At 43.1% G+C, this 17,630-nt stretch overlaps 1 protein-coding gene across 1 annotated transcript; it reads right to left on the reverse strand.

Moving 5' to 3' along the window:
• Positions 1-844: 844 nt before the first annotated feature.
• pard6gb (par-6 family cell polarity regulator gamma b) lies at positions 845-16,913 on the reverse strand. Its single transcript, XM_089023766.1, has 3 exons — positions 16,627-16,913; positions 14,422-14,644; positions 845-2,482 (listed from the first exon to the last, which is right to left on the reverse strand). Exons 1-3 carry the CDS (start codon positions 16,696-16,698, stop codon positions 1,425-1,427), a joined length of 1,353 nt encoding a protein of 450 aa, XP_088879892.1. The 5' UTR covers positions 16,699-16,913; the 3' UTR covers positions 845-1,424.
• Positions 16,914-17,630: the final 717 nt, after the last annotated feature.

A 17,630-nucleotide genomic window follows, 5' to 3' on the forward strand; every position in this document is an offset into this window, starting at 1 on the left:
AAACCATTGTACATTCGACAATCCACTGTTAAATTTTGTTTATTCGCTGTAAAAGATTTTTGAATTAGTAGTAGTAGTAGTGGTGATGGTAGTAGTGGTATTATTATTATTATTATTAATTATTATTATTATTCCGGGGCGATTTTGCGTTGCATTTGGTGAACTGCACTCAACCCAGTTTTCTTTAAAACAACTACCGCTTCGAACAAAAAGGGCTCTATGTGGAGCAAAAATAATTAATACAAAACAAACAAGAAAAATAATTAAATATAAATACAGTAGAAAGCACAAAATAGTCGAACGAAAAAAAATCTCACGCTGAGCCGAAAAAAAAAACAAAGAATAAATTGTTTAACATTCAGTTTGAGGAGTCACGTGAGCGTGAAATGGTAACCACAGTAAAAGATGTTTATTAGATTATAGTTTTGAGTTATGAAAGCATTGCAGCTTTTGCCCGCGAGGTGGCAGCCTTTATTGTTAAATTTCAAAGTCAAAGATCATCGAGCTGCGCTATTTTTCATTCGCTGATTTATTTTTAGATGCAGTGGGGGCGCTACTAAAAGAGAAATCTGTCGAGTCATAGTTAAGATTTATTCGATTGTGCAGACGAAAGCGGACTATTTTGGCCTTGAGGATGATTATGTAGATATACAATGCGATATGCTTTGTAAACACAGCACATCAGTAAAGAGGTGAGAAGAGGTAGAAGGCTTAGTACCTATCAAAAACATCACTTTGCTGCTGTGAAATGTAAATTTCTCCATTGTGAGTCTAATAAAGGCAAATCCAAAAAGCTTTGTTGGTGTCAATATGAAATCATAAGTCAACACAGTAAGCACACTGAGAATTTCAAGAATAATTTATTGAAACAGATACAAGAATTTCATCACATTCGTTGAAAAGATCAATTAAAAAAAAACATAGTCGAGGCATCCAAGAAATATAGATTTACTCTTTCAAAAGACAATACTTTGGTCCCATGATTAAACAATGAAAAGAATCTCAAGAAAAGTGGTCACTTACGTTTTAAAAAATACAATACATTTGTTCTGGTGCTTATCACTCGTTTTTTTTTAAAGACAAGAAACATTAATAATTGGCGAAAAAAATCCAAGGTGTATATACAGTCGTAATGGGAAAACGAAGCTTCATGAAGCACTTGTGATATTTTTTGACTGTCCAGATGGTGCTCTTGGTTTAAATGCAAAGGAAATGTCTTAAAAACCCACTGCAGCTTCAAACCAAGTGCGCTACCTACCTACAGGAGTCAAAAACCATCACATGTGCTTCATGAAGCTTCACTTGGCCATCACGAATATAAAGTATGACCAATTTCTATGATCCTTGGCGTGCAACTTCCTATTATTACAGTAATGATCTTGAGGTTGGGGGGAAAAGTCTCTGCCATGGCATATTTGACGCTATTATAGCGTGATGACGGTGCCATCTTCCTCCACCCCTCCCCTCGGTAGCGCTAGGCTATGCCTCGGGTCCGTTTTCAGCGAGCTGAGGATTTTGTGCAGGCTCCCGTTACTGTGACGGAGTGCTGGATCGCTTGCGTGGTAGGGCGACTGGTTGCCGGCTTGATTTTGCTGGAGGTTCAGGTCTCTGAAGAGCTGGTAGCTCAGGCTGCTGTGTTGGTGGTGATGCGAGCCGCCGTTGAGGCTGGTCTGAGAGTGAAAAGAAGCGGTGGAAACCACCGAAGCGGGGCGTGACGGAGGACTGGGCGGCGCCGTCGGACCCGACGTGGCGGCGGCGTTAGATGTTTGCTGGTGATGCGCGCGAGATGCGTTTGACGCCAAAGAAGCATTGGACCTCCGCGACGGTCGCTTTAGGCTGCTCTCAATGACGATGTCGGTCTCGTCGTCGCTTTCCAAGTCGTCCTGGTAACCCTGGGCGACGGAAAGCGGGACCGCCCCCGGCGCCGCGGACAGGAGCGGGTACCCGGTGGATCCGCTGCTGTCCGAGGACTGGCCCGAACTCCCGGAGATGCGACTGCCGCGGACCACGTTGTTGCGCTGGTTGACGGGCTTGACGGTGACGATGAGGTTGTGACTGTTGGCAATCATCATGTCCGTGACCTGGTCCAGCGATTTCCAGCTCACCTCGATCCCGTTCACTTCCAGGACTTCGTCGTTGACCGCTAACAGACCCGTGCTTTCCGCTAGCCCGCCGGGAACCAAGCGGGATATGAAAATCCCCGGCACCTTCTCCAAGCCGTGGGGGGTGACCCGGACGCTGGTTCCGTCCCGGATGTAAAATCCCAAGGGTTTGTCTGAACCGTGGCGATAAAGTCGAACGCGGCGATGCGATTCGGGCAAGATGTCCACGTCGATTATGGAGGAGACCGGACGGAAATCTTGCGGCATGCCGATACGGATGTGCGCCCTCTTTCGGTTGATGTCGTTGCTACGTAGAGCCCCCACCGTCTTTTTCTTGCGGGTGAGGGTGTTTGTGCCGAAATTTGCGTAGTCCATCTCTTCTGCAAAAATGAAAAAAAAAGAAAAAAACATTACGAAAGAGAAGTACTAATAATAATAATAATAATCCATTTGATTTATAAGCGCCTTTCAAAACTAAATAAAAGGAAAGGAAGAGAGGAAAACCCGACCCCTGTTTTGCAAAACACAACGATTCACCATCGCGTTATTTATGTAGTGTTCCTTCTAATGTGTTCTCAGATGAAAAGAAGTACCCAAAATGCATTGTGTGTCGCTTTCTCGGTCAGGGGCGTTCCTGGCGTGACGTCACGTCAGGAATCGTCACCAACTGGAAAACAAGACTTCCTGAATATTCAGCGCAGTCTTAAAAGGTCAAATATAGCGACATGCCGTGAAATATGCTCAGTAGAAGTCATTTGAAGTGATTTTACAAATTATGAACACAACTTGTCCGCAGGCGTGGGTTGTCCTTTAAGGCAATTAGGATTTAGCGTTCCAAGCCATTCAGGACCAAACTGGAACGCTTGGTTGGAAACGTCCTCTTCAACAGCGGACATCGGATGGAAAGGTTCACATCACAAAGGAAGAGATATTCCCTAAATGATGACTTAGAATATTTTATGGGAAACATTTTGGGAAGATCTTTTGGAGTTTTAGAGAAGAGGCCAAAAATGACCCCAGAAAAACAATACAAAAAGAATGAGCCATTCAGCAAATAACACAGGTGTCCCGTTGTAGTGCAAGTCAGCATGTTTTTTTTCTCCAAACGGTCTCAAAACAGAGAGCTTCACTTCCTGGTGTCCGTTTCCTGTCTGTCTGTCTGAGGAGGTAAGATTAGATAGTGCATTTTTGGGGGGAGGGGGTTCTCCTTAAACAAGTCCATTCCTGTGGCGTTCCACCTGGAGGTAAATCGCTAAGCCGGTTCGTCCCACCCCCCTCCACCCCGTCAACATGTTTCGACTCGCTGCTTCGTCTCTCTCATTGTTATCTTCTTCTACGGAGAAGCTTTCCATTGTCTGATTGTTCCGACAGTTTCTGGTGGAATGTGGGTTTTAGACCTGAGAAGTTCCAACATGTTTTGAGACCACAAGACTGGGTCATCGATGAAAAGGTGTCCTCAGCCGTCATCTGTACTTCTTTGAAGGTGTCGGACGTTTCGCTTCTTGTCCAAGAAGCTTCGTTAGCAAACTAAAGTCTTACTGGTAGTATCTGCCCTATATATATATATATATATATATATATATATATATAAACCCCACTGTCCAGACATGGCGGTGCCGGACACTGCTATGATAGGTTGGGGGGGGGGGGGGCAGAGGACTAATCCCTGCAGCGCCACCGATTACCCCTATTGTCCTGACTGACAACTGGCCTGATTGCCCCACTTGCTCCGGTATCACCTCATCAGCATTACTAATATGATGATGGCCCACCATGTGAAATGAGTTTGACACCCCTGAGTTACACGCTGTCCAACCCCGTCTAGGGCGTTTCGACCCACAGCCCATTCATTCGCATTCCTGCACCCCAACAACCCCCTTGGACCACCTCAATCTGTACCCAAACCCCCTCCCCTGCTCCCACATGATGGTGTGACAAAGTGCGTAGTGACAGAAGAGCCCATAATCGCTGGAACGGAGGGGGAGGGGGGGCACATAGGGGCAAAGCGCAAATAGTGCAAGCGTGAGGTCAGTAAATGCTGCAGTAGTGGTAGCAGTGGTGGTCTGCTTCAGTCGGCCGCAGGGATTAGTCCTCTGCTCCCCCCAACCTGAGAGCAGGGACCAATCATAGCAAAGTCCGGCACCGCCACGTCTGGACAGTAGCGATATATATACACATATATAGGGCCGATACTACCAGTAAGACTTTAGTTTGCTGACGAAGCTTCTTGGATACAAAGCAAAACGTCCGACACCTTCAAAGAAGTACAGATGACGGCTAAAGCCTTTTCATCGATGGACCAATTCCTGTACGACCGAGACCTTACACAGAAGTTTTGGTTTAGCAATCACGGAAATTTGTTTGGTTGTTTTTCCACCGTCTGTTGATTAGGAAGAGCTCAGGAATCAAGTTAGTCGGGTGCAAACAATGTATGAGAGACACTGAGCACCAACAGGTTTTCTCACACCTTTGCATACGTGTCGTATGCCCAATGCTCTCTCCCATTTCCGAGCAGCCTCCCCGCCACTACCCAAGCACATTTTCCGGCACATCTGGGATGACTTAAAACAACCTTGGACACACGAGGGGGTGGGGAAGGGAGTTTTAGGCTCTCCGTAGGTCCCTCTAGGTACCCCCCCCCCCCCCCCCCAATGACATAAGCAGCAGGCCGACAGCAGCGTTGGGCACTTTGAGCATTCCAGACATCACTGGTGTCCGTCTCAAAGGCCTGCGGGGGGGGGCCACATACCATTTTACTTAGCCTGCATCAATCAAGCATAGCAACATGCATGATGCTTGCTAAAATCTCTCCCAATTTTTAAATAATTACATCTCATATGTAATAAAAGAACAGACATATAATCATTTTCTTGTTACTAGACCCCTCATTACAATGGCAAACAATAGTTGAATAAATTATTGACTTTTAAAAATGTAAAAAACTAAAACGTGATGCATAACAAACGATGTGATGACACGTTCACCTACTTGGCCTGCAGATTATTTTTATTTCAACAGTTCCGTCAAATACAATAATACCTCTGCTTATGAACATCTCTTCAAGTTACAAAACATCAACAGGAAAACAGAGTTCAATAAGAAAGTTCAAGATATGAAAGGATAAAAAGTAGAGTGAGGCTGGCTGGTCAAAGTTCCAAGTTTACCTGAACGCAACACACTTCTAGCTGCTCTGCCATTGGCTATTCCAGAGAATCTTTTGTGGCCATTTTAGAATTGAAGTACAGCATGTCAAACCAAAAACAAACAAACAAATAACCAACTCAACATAAATACACAACTAAATAAATAAATAAATGTAAAAAACTAAAATACATAACTAACCAACCAATCAACCGACCGGCGGACGGACCAAACAACCAACTAACTAGCTAACTAACTAATTGACGGACTGACTGACTAACCAACTAACTAAACAAATGAATAAATCAATAAATAAATACCCTACTAAATACTAGCTAGCTAACCAACCAACTAACTAAGTAGCCAGTCAAGTAACCAACTGGCTAAATAATAAGTAGCCTCTACAGTTGATTTGATTTGATTCCTTCACTTGAATGATTTCCCATGGAGGAAAAAGTAGTTTTGAAAAGGGAAGCATTTGGAAGCAACTCCGCTAAATTCCTTTGAAGACATTCGAGGAGGATGAAGCGAAATGTAGCTGCGGTGGAGCCGCCGGATGCCATGAGGACAGATAATCCCAGTAAACACACGTTCATACCTAAGCACTTCGTTTCAACAGCAGGAGAGGCTCAATGGAAAAATGATCAAAATAAAGCATTACCCCAATTAAATGTCTCTATGTCTTTAGCTTTGCAGCTCAATGCTGTAGTTGCTAACTGTAGCCGCTTAAAGTAACAGTGATTCACAGAGTTCGTAACCGCGACGGGTGGTTCTCTCTCACCCCGGAGTCACTTTCTAATCTTTCGACGGCCTGGCCGGCAGATGACAGACGACAAGCAGACAAACGGGATTAGCAAAACACATGTAGCAGGAATGCTAAGAGGTTGGGAGGTCCGACCAAATAGATTAGTTTAGCTGATACCAATGAACAAATGGCCCATTTCCTTGAACCGACTCATGTGTGAGCGGGAGATCGGTATTGTTTTTCATGTGATAGAGCAATTAAACAAATCGCGTTTTAGTGATCTCGATTCAGTTTTTCTTTTGCCAAAGGGACTCTGCGTGATTTGAATATCGTCATGCAACGTGACGAGACAGTGACATCAGACGGATATCTCGGATATCATCAAGAGGCAACGAGGAAGTTAATAATCCTTTGATGATTTCAAGGCAAACCACGGATGATTCGAGAACTTTAAGCGTCGTACAGGGATTCATAGTGTCAGTCGTCATGCTGAGGCAGCCAATTCTGACGATAAAGCTGCCAAAGCTTACAAGGAATCATTCAAGATGGTGGAAGAAGAAGGCTACGTTCCTCATCATGCATTTACTGCTGATGAAAGTGGCCACTCCATTCCATCAAGCCATCAACGACCATCACAAAGGTCAATAAAACCACTTTATTATACAGCACACTTTATTTCTTTAATTACAATCCAATAGCACATTTATTATACATAAAATAAGGTCTATTTTGTGTCATTTTTAGGCTTACAGTAAAGTCTCGTTATATCGTTATCGGATATATCGATAGTCCCGGTTATATCGATATTTTTTCGGACTCCCTTGAATATCGATATAACGAGACTTTACTGTATTTAGTAGGAAATTAGGTTTTATGGGGAACTGGGAATGGTTTATTCAAATTTTTAATGGTTTCTTATGGGAAATAAATGCTTGGCAGACGAACTTTTTGCCTTATTTAGTAGAAAATTGTTTTATGGGGACATGGAAACGGATTATTCTAAATTGTTATAGTTTCCTATGGGAAATTAATGTTTGGAAGACACCCTTTTCGCCTGACACACACTTTCTGGGAATCAATTAAGTTTGTAAGTTATTGCAACAATAGAGGGTTACTCACCCGAAATTGTCCAACATGATAATTTTTTAAAACATTCTGCTCTTTTCTCCCAAGGTAGTGATCGAATGCTACGTCGCACCGCTAAACTATGACATAATGTGTCGAAAGTCTCGCCACATCTGGAGACATTCAGTACATTGACAAACTGAAAAAAAGGAATAAAACAAAGACATGCATATTGCGACTTGACTTGCGTCCCGCCTGGGAAAATATTGTGATTTCAAGTTCAAAGAGGTCTGTCATGTTCTCATTGATCCAATCAAAGCATTTGCTTGTTGCTACGCTAAACTTCCACGTTTGAAGTTCACTCAGCGTGCGCCTCTCGCACAAGTCGACTGCCTGTAAAAAAATCTGGCACTTTTCTTTTCTCTGTAACAGGCTCTAAACTTTAGATGGTACATACACAGAATCGGGGGCAAAGTAAGCGTGGGACTTTAACGTACGTACATCTGGACTTTGACCTAAGGGTCGATTTTTTTTTTCCGGCTATCAAGCTTGTAAGACTACTCTTTGATACTAGTTGACACAAATTCCCAGCAGACAAATCATCCCATTTCCAACGGAGCTTGGACGGCATCTTGTACATTTTCTGGGACGCTGCATTGGAGTCCTGACGGCTCCAATTGATACGGGAGGACTTCTTTAATCGATTGCAAATTCCGGGGACATTTTGAAGTAGTTTTGAGAGACTTGAAGTCATTTTTATTGGTGTTTTGCATTCGACTAAAAATATCAGCCTGCACGTTTTGGCTATTTTAGATGCTATAAAACGTTTTTCGGATGTCAGTTAGGAAACAAAAAAAAAATGGTGTCGGTTGTCCTTTAAGCTACAAATAAAACAAGTTTCTGAGTGAGTGTTGACCTTCAAAGTGCACAAGAAACAAACAAGCAAACAAAATACAACGGCTCTGTTGCTCTTCTGGGTCTGTTTTTTCACGGGTGAGTAAAATTGATTTTCAACACACGCGTCTGCCATCATGTTTTAATTTTAGAAAAGCCAGCAAACAGTCTGGCCGTGCAAAAAGGATTTTGCAAACTCTTGTCTGCGCTTTAGTTCCAAGCAAAACATGGAACCGTTTAATGAACTTATTTCATTGAATTTATTTGTTGAATGACGTCCTTTAATTAGAACAACGAGCCGACATTATTCCCACTTTTGACAAGGTTTTGCAGAGACAGTTGCCACCTTTGGAGGTAGTAAAGTGTCCTTGAGAGTTTTGAAAGGCGCTTAGAAATTATTATTATTGGTGTATTAGTATCATCAAACTTGTCACTGAGCCAGAAGAGTTGAAACCCTGTGTTGAAAGGGGGTTGGTTTCTTCGGGGGATTTTTCAAGAAGGTGAGGTAGACCCAGTAGATTTCCTCCTTGTAGGTAGGATCAGACCCGTAACAGAAACGGGAAGACGCCTCTTTGTATTGGGCACTAAAGTGTGAAGGTCAACCCTAGAGACAGGGCGATCCCATCCTGTTGTTGGCGTCCATTAAGTCTTTTCTACGTCATACCGCATTGAATCATCTGCTGACTGTGCGAGATCATGGTATTTTGTGGGGTCTGTGTGGGATATAGGCTTCTTTGTTGTCCAGATTTTTACACGAAAAAGATCCCGTTTCCTGAAAGTGACATTTGAAGTCCAGAGGTTGTGACCTTCTCCGAAAGAGATTCATCTGGAAAGTCCCAAGATCAACTTTAGAGCAGGGCTATGGTTGAATCAGGCTGAAGTGAGTGCGGGAAGAAAGGCAGCTGGGCTCACAGTGGCTTTTAGTGGGTTCCGCAAGGGGTGGAGTGACTGGTTTGCTCGGAGGCTGCTTGCTAGCAGCTCCTCCTTAATTACAGCTCAGCTTCAACCAGGCCAAGCCTGGCATGCTCGAATGATACATCTGAAATGTCGCTCAGCCGCAAAGGCACGAGTTAAACATTTCTGCGTTTCTTAGAAGAATGCCCATGCGGGCATTTGAAAGAACATTTTCAATTCAAGGCCTAATAATCTTTGACGCTCCCATAGGCCCATATCCAAAAGACGAGTGCGCTCGCCTTATTTGCGTAGAGGCTATTTTGGGAAACCGTAATTACAAAGTGGCTCGGCTCAGTTTAGCTTGGCCGCATTGGCAACTCAGCCCATCTTTCTGTGTCTATAAAAGAGGTTTGTGTACGTTGCAAGCATTGTCCATTCTATCACAGGGCCATCTTGCACTCTCCTTTTGAAGGCTGCAGAGTCACTTATTGCCCTGTTAAATTCAGAGCCACAAACGCGAGAGACTCTGAGGAGGTTGGATGAACAGAGCCCTTGTGTCGTCAAGATTGCTCGCGACATTTGTTCATCTAGGAGTGCACAAACGTAGAGTTATGTGATCGTTCTTATGAGTACCAGTCCAGAGGCAATCGGCAGCATTGTGGACCAACTGGAGATGCTTCATGGAGGATTGGCTGACCCTTCTAGAGAAGATTTCCAAGCCTTCTGCAGACATTTCCACCACTCATTTGACGCCAGCCTTTGTGGGGTTTAGCACCCAAATGAGTATCCAGCTCAACAAGGATACAGTATATAGGTCATGAGGCTGAAACAATGGGACAAGCTGTCGCCCGTTCCTAACCCCTCCTCCCTCCTCCTTCTTTTAGACTCTGGCTTTACCAGCTTGCCTATTGTACTGGTGTAACACCAAAGGCCTGTGATTGGTTCAAACTGAGCCAATTTTCTTGTGACGGGACCATGAACATCACCAGTGATAAGTTGCTAACATCATGAGAGGGTCAAAATATTTATAATCTAACCTTTTCGTCCATAAATCACTGTTTGGGGCATCAAAACAACTTTTTGGGATGCCTATTTGCATGCCGCGCTTTTGGCAGCGTGAATCGGACAGCGTCAGCACTTTTGGATGGAAAAGGAAGGAAATGGAGCGCGGCGTTAGGAGTACCCTTGCGGGCTCTGACACTTTGGCTCCATGAAAAACAATAGACGCGTGACAACTGGTGTGGAAATACTCCCACTGACATGTTTGCGAGCAGGCCGAGGAGATGAAGTAAGTAAGCAAGCGGAGTCAGTGAAGCAAAGAAGCGGGGGAAGGCAGGAAGAGGCCGAGGATGTGTGTCAGCACGTGCAGGAAGTGATCTTTGCTTGTGATCCTTTGGGTTAGATCGAGGTGTGAGGGGCGGGTGTGGGAGGGATTTCTTCAATCGCGGTGCCGCAAGAGATTTAGGCTCAGGTGGCAAAACTACTCACAAGTAGCCCAAAAAAGTAGTGATACCTACAAGGGCAAAATCAAAGTTGTATAGTTCCCCTGCGCCACAAACAGAGCCGTGCGTGTTGCCACTGTCGTTACAAACATGTAAAATAAGTCAGCACAGGTCAGACTCCGCAGGAACGGCCTTGACATATGGAAAGATCAGCTGTAGTTGAATCGACACCATCTGATAAGTCTCCACACTTGAATCATTTTGAAATTGCTCGTCCAACCCTTTTGGGGACGGCGGTTACTACAGCGGATAGCTTATCGGGTCATCAGGTTATCATCTCTGTTTTCACTACAGGCATGTATGAACCCCCCCGCTGGCAATGAGACGATTGATGAAGAAACTTGTCAGCCACCAATCCCATTTTGGAAGAACGAGCTGGCAGCATGAAGCACACCAACGCCTGAACTATAAACCAACACCTCCAACTAGTCCAATGGTTCTCAACCAGGGTTCGATCGAACCGTAGGAGTTCGGTGCCTCCAACACGATTAAGAACCACTGAACTAGCCCAACAATGTCTGTAAATTTCCCCGCTCGGGGTAGGAGGCGGAACGAGGGGTGGGGTGAGGTTCACTCTTCAAAGCGTGGTCGGAAAGCAATTTGAAAAGGAGACGCAAACGCCAACCAGAGCTTTGGCAAACACAACAAACCTTGCGAGTTTAATGAAAAAGACCGGGCTGGGTTGGGGGGGGGGGGGGCACCAGTGGTGGTCATAGTGGGTGACGCTAGTAAATAATCACAAGGCATCCAAATCAAGTCTTCAAATAGCCGCAAATGCCTCTCCTGCTTATTTACAAGATGGACCACGCTGGGATTTCATCAGTACGAGCGAGACGGCACCCCGCTGTACGTCGCGGTCCCATTTCTACTCCAAGAGGCATTGTCTCAAGACTTCTTAGTCCGCTCACTTGTCATCAACAAAGACCTGGGTTTATACTCTCGCCACGTGTGCACACAATTGGTGGAAAGCGTTCCAAAATAACCTTTCTTGATGGCGGAAGGATTCTGAAGTCTTTCCAGAGGTAGCTAGGGTGTCTGTGGTACCACCTTGTGCTGTAAAGTATCACCTCTGGCAAGCCGATGAGGGGTAAAGAGCGTCCCCGCAAGTGATGTAAATCCGGGAAATGTTCGTCGTCCTTTCTTCCGGGCTGCTTTTGCTTCCACTCGGGACTGTCTGCAGACTTTGACAACAGACTTGTGCTTAAGCTCTAGTGTCTGTCTCTTTAGGTAGCTAGGCGGTTGGTGAGGTCAGACAGATGAGGTGAGCCAAAGGCCCGACTGTTTTGCTTGCTACGATACCTCTGGGCTTAACTCTTCATCTGTCCAGAAATCAGACGTAAGTAGGAGTTCAGAAAGGATATCCTCGAACCTTTCACTACTAGTCGGTAACACCTTCAAATACTAGATGCACCAGAAAATCCTGCTCCTGCCCAACAACCAACAAAGAACTCAGACTGGCTTCACAACGTTGGCTGTGTGTCCTTAAAGTTTCAAGCAGCTGCGGTATGCCACAAAACTTTAAAGTAGCGTACAGGCATTGTTGAAAGAAGAGCTAACCAGTACTTAAGTGAAAAAATAAAGGCACTCAAGTCAATCCAAATGGAAATAGAAAAACAAAACATTGAATGGCACTTTTCCAGGCATCCCAAACGCTACATTGATCCAGCTCTAAAATAAAACAGGACCAAATTGAAATAGCACCTTGTCACGTGATTTTTCACGTGACGGTTCACACACACAACAGTCATATAAGATAAAGAGGCTACAGTGCCTGACCTCTTATGTACCCGGTGTCAAGAACTGGTTTTTCATACCTTGATCATGACTATAAATGGGGTAAAACTGAACAAAACAAATCAGGAACGCCTGCTTAAGTGACACCACAACCTTTAATCAGATGGAACCGAGAGTCATCACATTCCCATGCCTGGTATGTGGAAAGACGGCCTTCAGTCTCATCGTGGTATGGCGAGCATGTGAGTTAATCATCCCTGGGAGGCTTCCAACATGCCCCAAAAAAACAAAAAAACATGACAGGAGTTTTATAGAGATTTAAAGTCGCTGTTGATGTTGTCATCGTGCGCCGAAACGTAGTCCATGCAGCCGGAAATCTACTGGCCGTTTGGGAAAGGGCCCCTATTTTTCCAGAAATGCCCAATGCCCCTCCCCCGACATCCATCTTGTGTGGACACAAGCGCAATAAGGCCTTTGGCATATACGGAGAGGCCAGATGTATAGCAGTTGGCCGCGTCCACAAACGCACCCAAAAGGACACGTTGAAACCCTGCGTAGCACGCCAGCGTACGCCCGCAATGACGCCAAGAAAACCGAAGATAATATGATGGGAATGTACGGAACAAAAACAAGTTGGGTCCAAGACAAGTAAGCTAACGTTCCTACCCAGAGGAAATTGGATGTCTACCTTCAGTCTTTTTCGTTCTTCAGAAAGCAAACAATAATAACTCCTAGCGATCGAAGCGCAACAAATGGGCGCTTCTCATCATTTCGATGTTTCTCTACAGTGTTATGAAATCAAAGATGGAGTGGAGGCTGTGAAAACATGAAGCGCTACTCCGTCAGTCAAACAGTCACATAAAGGTCAGGCACTTATGCAATGCGATGCTGTACATGCCCCAAATGTAAAAAAAAACAGTGATGTTTCTACCGTTGCCCGAGGACCAACTAAAACTTAGACCGCGTGTGTATGCGGGCGTGCCAAAAACGTATGACCACCTCATGCGTCATGGCTGTGTGCGCATATGTGTGAGATGACCGTGTCACACAGTGCCTGTCGACCAGGTCATCACAATGGAGGCCTCATTGTTTGTGTCCAGACCATCTCCGACATTTCAAACAACGGATTTGACACGAGCCGTGTTTCTCAGTGAACAGCACCGAAAGAGTGGCGGAAAAGGATCCAGCTCTTAAATTACTTACTTGGACTTTTACTGGGTCGCTGTGTGTGTGTGTGTGTACACATGACACCAACAAAGAAACAGCTACACAAATACAACTACAAAAATAAAAAATACAAATAAATAAAATAAAAATACATAAAATGAATAAAAGTAATAAATAAAATAAAAATAAATAAAAGGGTTTTTTTTAGTTGGCTGACGAAGCTTCTCGGCTGAGAAGTGACACGTCCGACACCTTCAAAGAAGTACAGATGACGGCTGAAGAAAGATTTTCATCAATAAGATGAGTACTTCCCATTTGGCTGATGGGATGTCGTGTTTTTTACGCGCGCATGCCCACCGCAAACGGAGGGAAGCTCGATTTTCATTGCCATCTTTTGTCCTCCAGTAATGTCTGGAATGCCAGGATACAAGCTTTGCTCAATGACCTGATTTCTATGGGGTTGTGTGTGTGTGTGTGTGTGTGTGTGTGTGTGTGTGTGTGTGTGTGTGTGTGTGTGTGTGTGTGTGTGTGTGTGTGTGTGTGTGTGTGTGTGTGTGTGTCCTTCCTTTGGATAAGACACAGGGCTTAACTGGGCAGACAGAATGATCCAGCCAATCAGAGGGCTTTAAACACAAACAGACACTCACACACACACACACACACACACACACACACACACACACACACACACGAAGCCTCACATGAGGTAAACAAAAAGGCCCAACGTAATTGGATTAGGAAATATTCAGACAGGAAACTGGTCTTTGGTCCAGTGCAGCTATTCCCAGCCAAGATGCATTTCATGTCAAAAAATGGACTGCTTGTAACACTCAAAACGAAATGAATGAAAATCAACGGCCATGCAAGGCTTCCGACTCAATATCAAACATGTCATGTGACAGCACAGGCGTCAAATTTTAATGGTTTCCTATGGGCAATTAATTTTTGGGATACACACTTTTTGCCTGACACACTCTGTCTGGGAACCAATTGAGTTCGTAAGCCAAGGTATCATCACATATCACGATCAAGTTTAACAGCTGAAAGTCGTGCAAAGGCTGAGCACTCCCAACGTGTGAGAGATGATATGGCGTACATTAACTTTGCTGAAATCCATAATTTATGTGGCAAAATATCGATCGGTTTTTCCTCCATAATAGCCCCACATGGACTTTACCTTGTCTCTGTATGAAGATCCTCAGCAGGGGGTGCGCAGTGGAAACGGCCTTGCAGAAATTGTCGTCATTATTGATAGGCAGGAGGTCTCCGTGCACGTCGGCGTATCCGATCATCACCTCCATGTTGGCGATGCGGTGGATGTGCAGGATGAGTTTGTAGAACTCCTCAAACTTGCCCGGTTTGTGGCGGTCCACCGAGAAGCGGCGGAACTCAGCGCCGTACTGAAAAGATGGAAAGACGAGCTTTACAAACAAACAAATAAATAAATAAATAAGCAAACACACAATAAATAAATAAACACACACTTTTGCCTTCAAGATGCATAGCCGCCGCTCACATGCAGAAAAAATATCATGTGACTGTAAAGTGTCCTTGAGAATTTTAAAAGGCACTTATAAATGTAACGTATCATTATTATTATTATTATTAGATTATTACACACACACACACACACACACATATTCCAAAGATATCAACGGTATCATGATACAGCTCCGATGCCGATATCAATGGAAGTATAATACATACTTTTGCAACAAAAACAATATTTACATGGTAAATTAAAAATCCCTGTCCAATATGACAGTGATATTTTTCTATATCTTCTACATACATGACACATGATGGAATATTCCAACACTATTTTGCTAAATTTATCAGTGGGATCACGATAGGGGCGATTGTGCGCTAATTGAGTTGCTGGACTAAAAAGCACAGTTGAGATCTGTCACTGTATGAAATTATATGGACATATTTTTGAAGCATTTGAGTTTATTTTTTTTTTTTTTAATGAATCATATCTCGTCCGGATGTAGGGCGGCTGGTGATGTAACACCTGGGAGTGATGCATCCTTTAGTTTAACATTAATCACGTCATGTTCAAGCATGTTTGCCCCCCTGCGGACTTGTCTTCTATTTTTTTATTTAATTAAGATCCAGATTATCTTTTTTTTTCTCTGTCTCCAACAAACCAGTTTGTCAAGCAGCTTCCTGATTGCCTTGGAGGTGCATGCAAGAGTCCATATTTGGGTGGATGGAGGTCAAGCGCACCTCGTGACAAATGTCAAAGATGCATGCGTTGGTTTTCTAGTATATCAATAACAATGCACTTTCGAAGTCACGATACGATTGTTTTGGTTTTTTTTTTTTTTTTTTTTGCTGAAAAATATTGCAATAATATTGTATGATGGATATTCTGTTACATAACTAGTATAATTGTGTATCGTATCATTTTCTAAAAAGAATGTTAGTGTGCACTCTTGCAACTAACCATCCATAATTAAATGGAAGGTTGAGTTACTTTACACTGGCCACCTCTATTACATAAAAAAAAACAGTTGAGTTTCAGTGATGTTTACTATTTACCGAGTGTGTTTGGAAATCTGCATAAATCAAAGTTATGGGATCAACATCACGCCGAAAACACAAGCGTTTATTTGCTCGTAACTTGAATCGAATAAAAGTCAATGACTGTATTATTTGCACGAGAGCATTGTTGTGCTATCACGATGGTGACAAACATTAATAAAGGCAAGAGATCCGTTCATTTTAGCTCATCATGACTGTGGTGATGATCATCAGATGTAGGACAATTCGGCTGATATGCCAAGGTTGTGTTATTGGAAATGTACAGAGTGTGTATCACATAGAAATATCGATTCCTGAAAAATATTGCTGTTTTTTTTCCAGCCATATCGGTGGTTATCACGATACAGTAGACGTGCTTTGGCCACGGAACGATGAAAAAAAACTATCAACGTTGGATTCATCTGCACAAAAATCGGGACTACAATTTTTTTGGTGCGTTTGAATATTGATTTTTCTTTGTCACCGTAGCGTGGCCTAAGCAAACTCAAGCAATTTGGTTTCTTTTCACAGTTCGTCTCTTTTAATTAGCAAATGTCCAGAACAACAAGGTTATTTGAACACAGCACAACCTACATTAATTTGACACATGCCATTCAAATTAAAACACTCCTCTATTTAAAAAAAACATATTCAGAGATCACAATCACGTTAAAACTCACAAAAAAAGAATACAAACCAATACAGCATGTCAAAAATGTATACAATATAGAATTTCCAGTGCAAACACCCTTTCTGTTTTTTTCGCCTGTTTGGAATCAAGTTATCGCATATCGTATTTAAAAGCCAACCAAACATTTCGGCGATGATAAAATAAAAACAATTCGATCTTACCCACCTTGCTTTTCACCTCCACGGCGTTGAGATCCACGTTCCGCAGTGGTTGAGACCGATTAAAGCTTCGGTTCATTTTTTCTTGTAATTTTAAAAACACACACGATCAGAAGAGGAAATGAAAACTTGTGCCCGCTGAAAAGGGGGCTCCCAAATGCAAAGAAGTCCTTCTGGTGTGTTTCTATAGATTATTTCCGCTCCCAAACACCCTCTGTTAAAATGGGAATAAAAGTCGGCTCCGCCTTTGAGAAGGCGACTTTGCTGCAGAAAAGGTGAAGAGCAACTCGCCGTGTGGAGTTTTGGACGCTTCGTTTAAGTTTTAAAATGACATCAGCGATCCGAAAAAAATACCTTCGCGGTCCCTCGTTTATTATGCAACTATAGAAAAATCCAAGTACCGTGTCTACGAGCGTTCATTAAACAGACACAAACTCGATATAGTATCTTTTTAAATTGTCGGAAATATCAGAAAAATACCAATCAAACATATAATAAAAACTTCTACGCAAGCTTTAAAAAAAAAGTAAAAAGGCTAATTACAATTTTTCATGAATGCAACATTTTTCATATTATTTTACGGCAGCAATCTTCGTCACGCCGTTTACTTGCTTCCAGGGAATAACTAGACGAAAGCGGACAAAATAATCTCCAAACATTTTCAATGTAATTTTTATAGTGTTTTTGAAAATACGTTTTTAAAAGAAACTGATATTATACCGTTTTTACGACATTCCAGCACAACAGCTGATGGTTAGTCCGATTGCCACGTACCGATGAATGACTCAAACAAAAATACAACATGGATATATTTTCACTTTATTCTCATTATATTTTCAAAATAATATTGTGTTCGCCGTTGTTATTGCTGCACAAAGTTGTAAATAATAAAATACCGTATAATTTTAGACAAATGTGACTTTGCGACAGTTTTTCACACTTTACGGAATTTTAAAATATCACAATTAAGCACATGGCGCCACCTCGTGACTAAATGTTGGTAGTGCAACA

Source organism: Hippocampus bargibanti, linkage group LG20 (genome assembly GCF_051943395.1).
Source record: "Hippocampus bargibanti isolate YZ-2025 linkage group LG20, ASM5194339v1, whole genome shotgun sequence".
NCBI lineage: Eukaryota > Metazoa > Chordata > Actinopteri > Syngnathiformes > Syngnathidae > Hippocampus > Hippocampus bargibanti.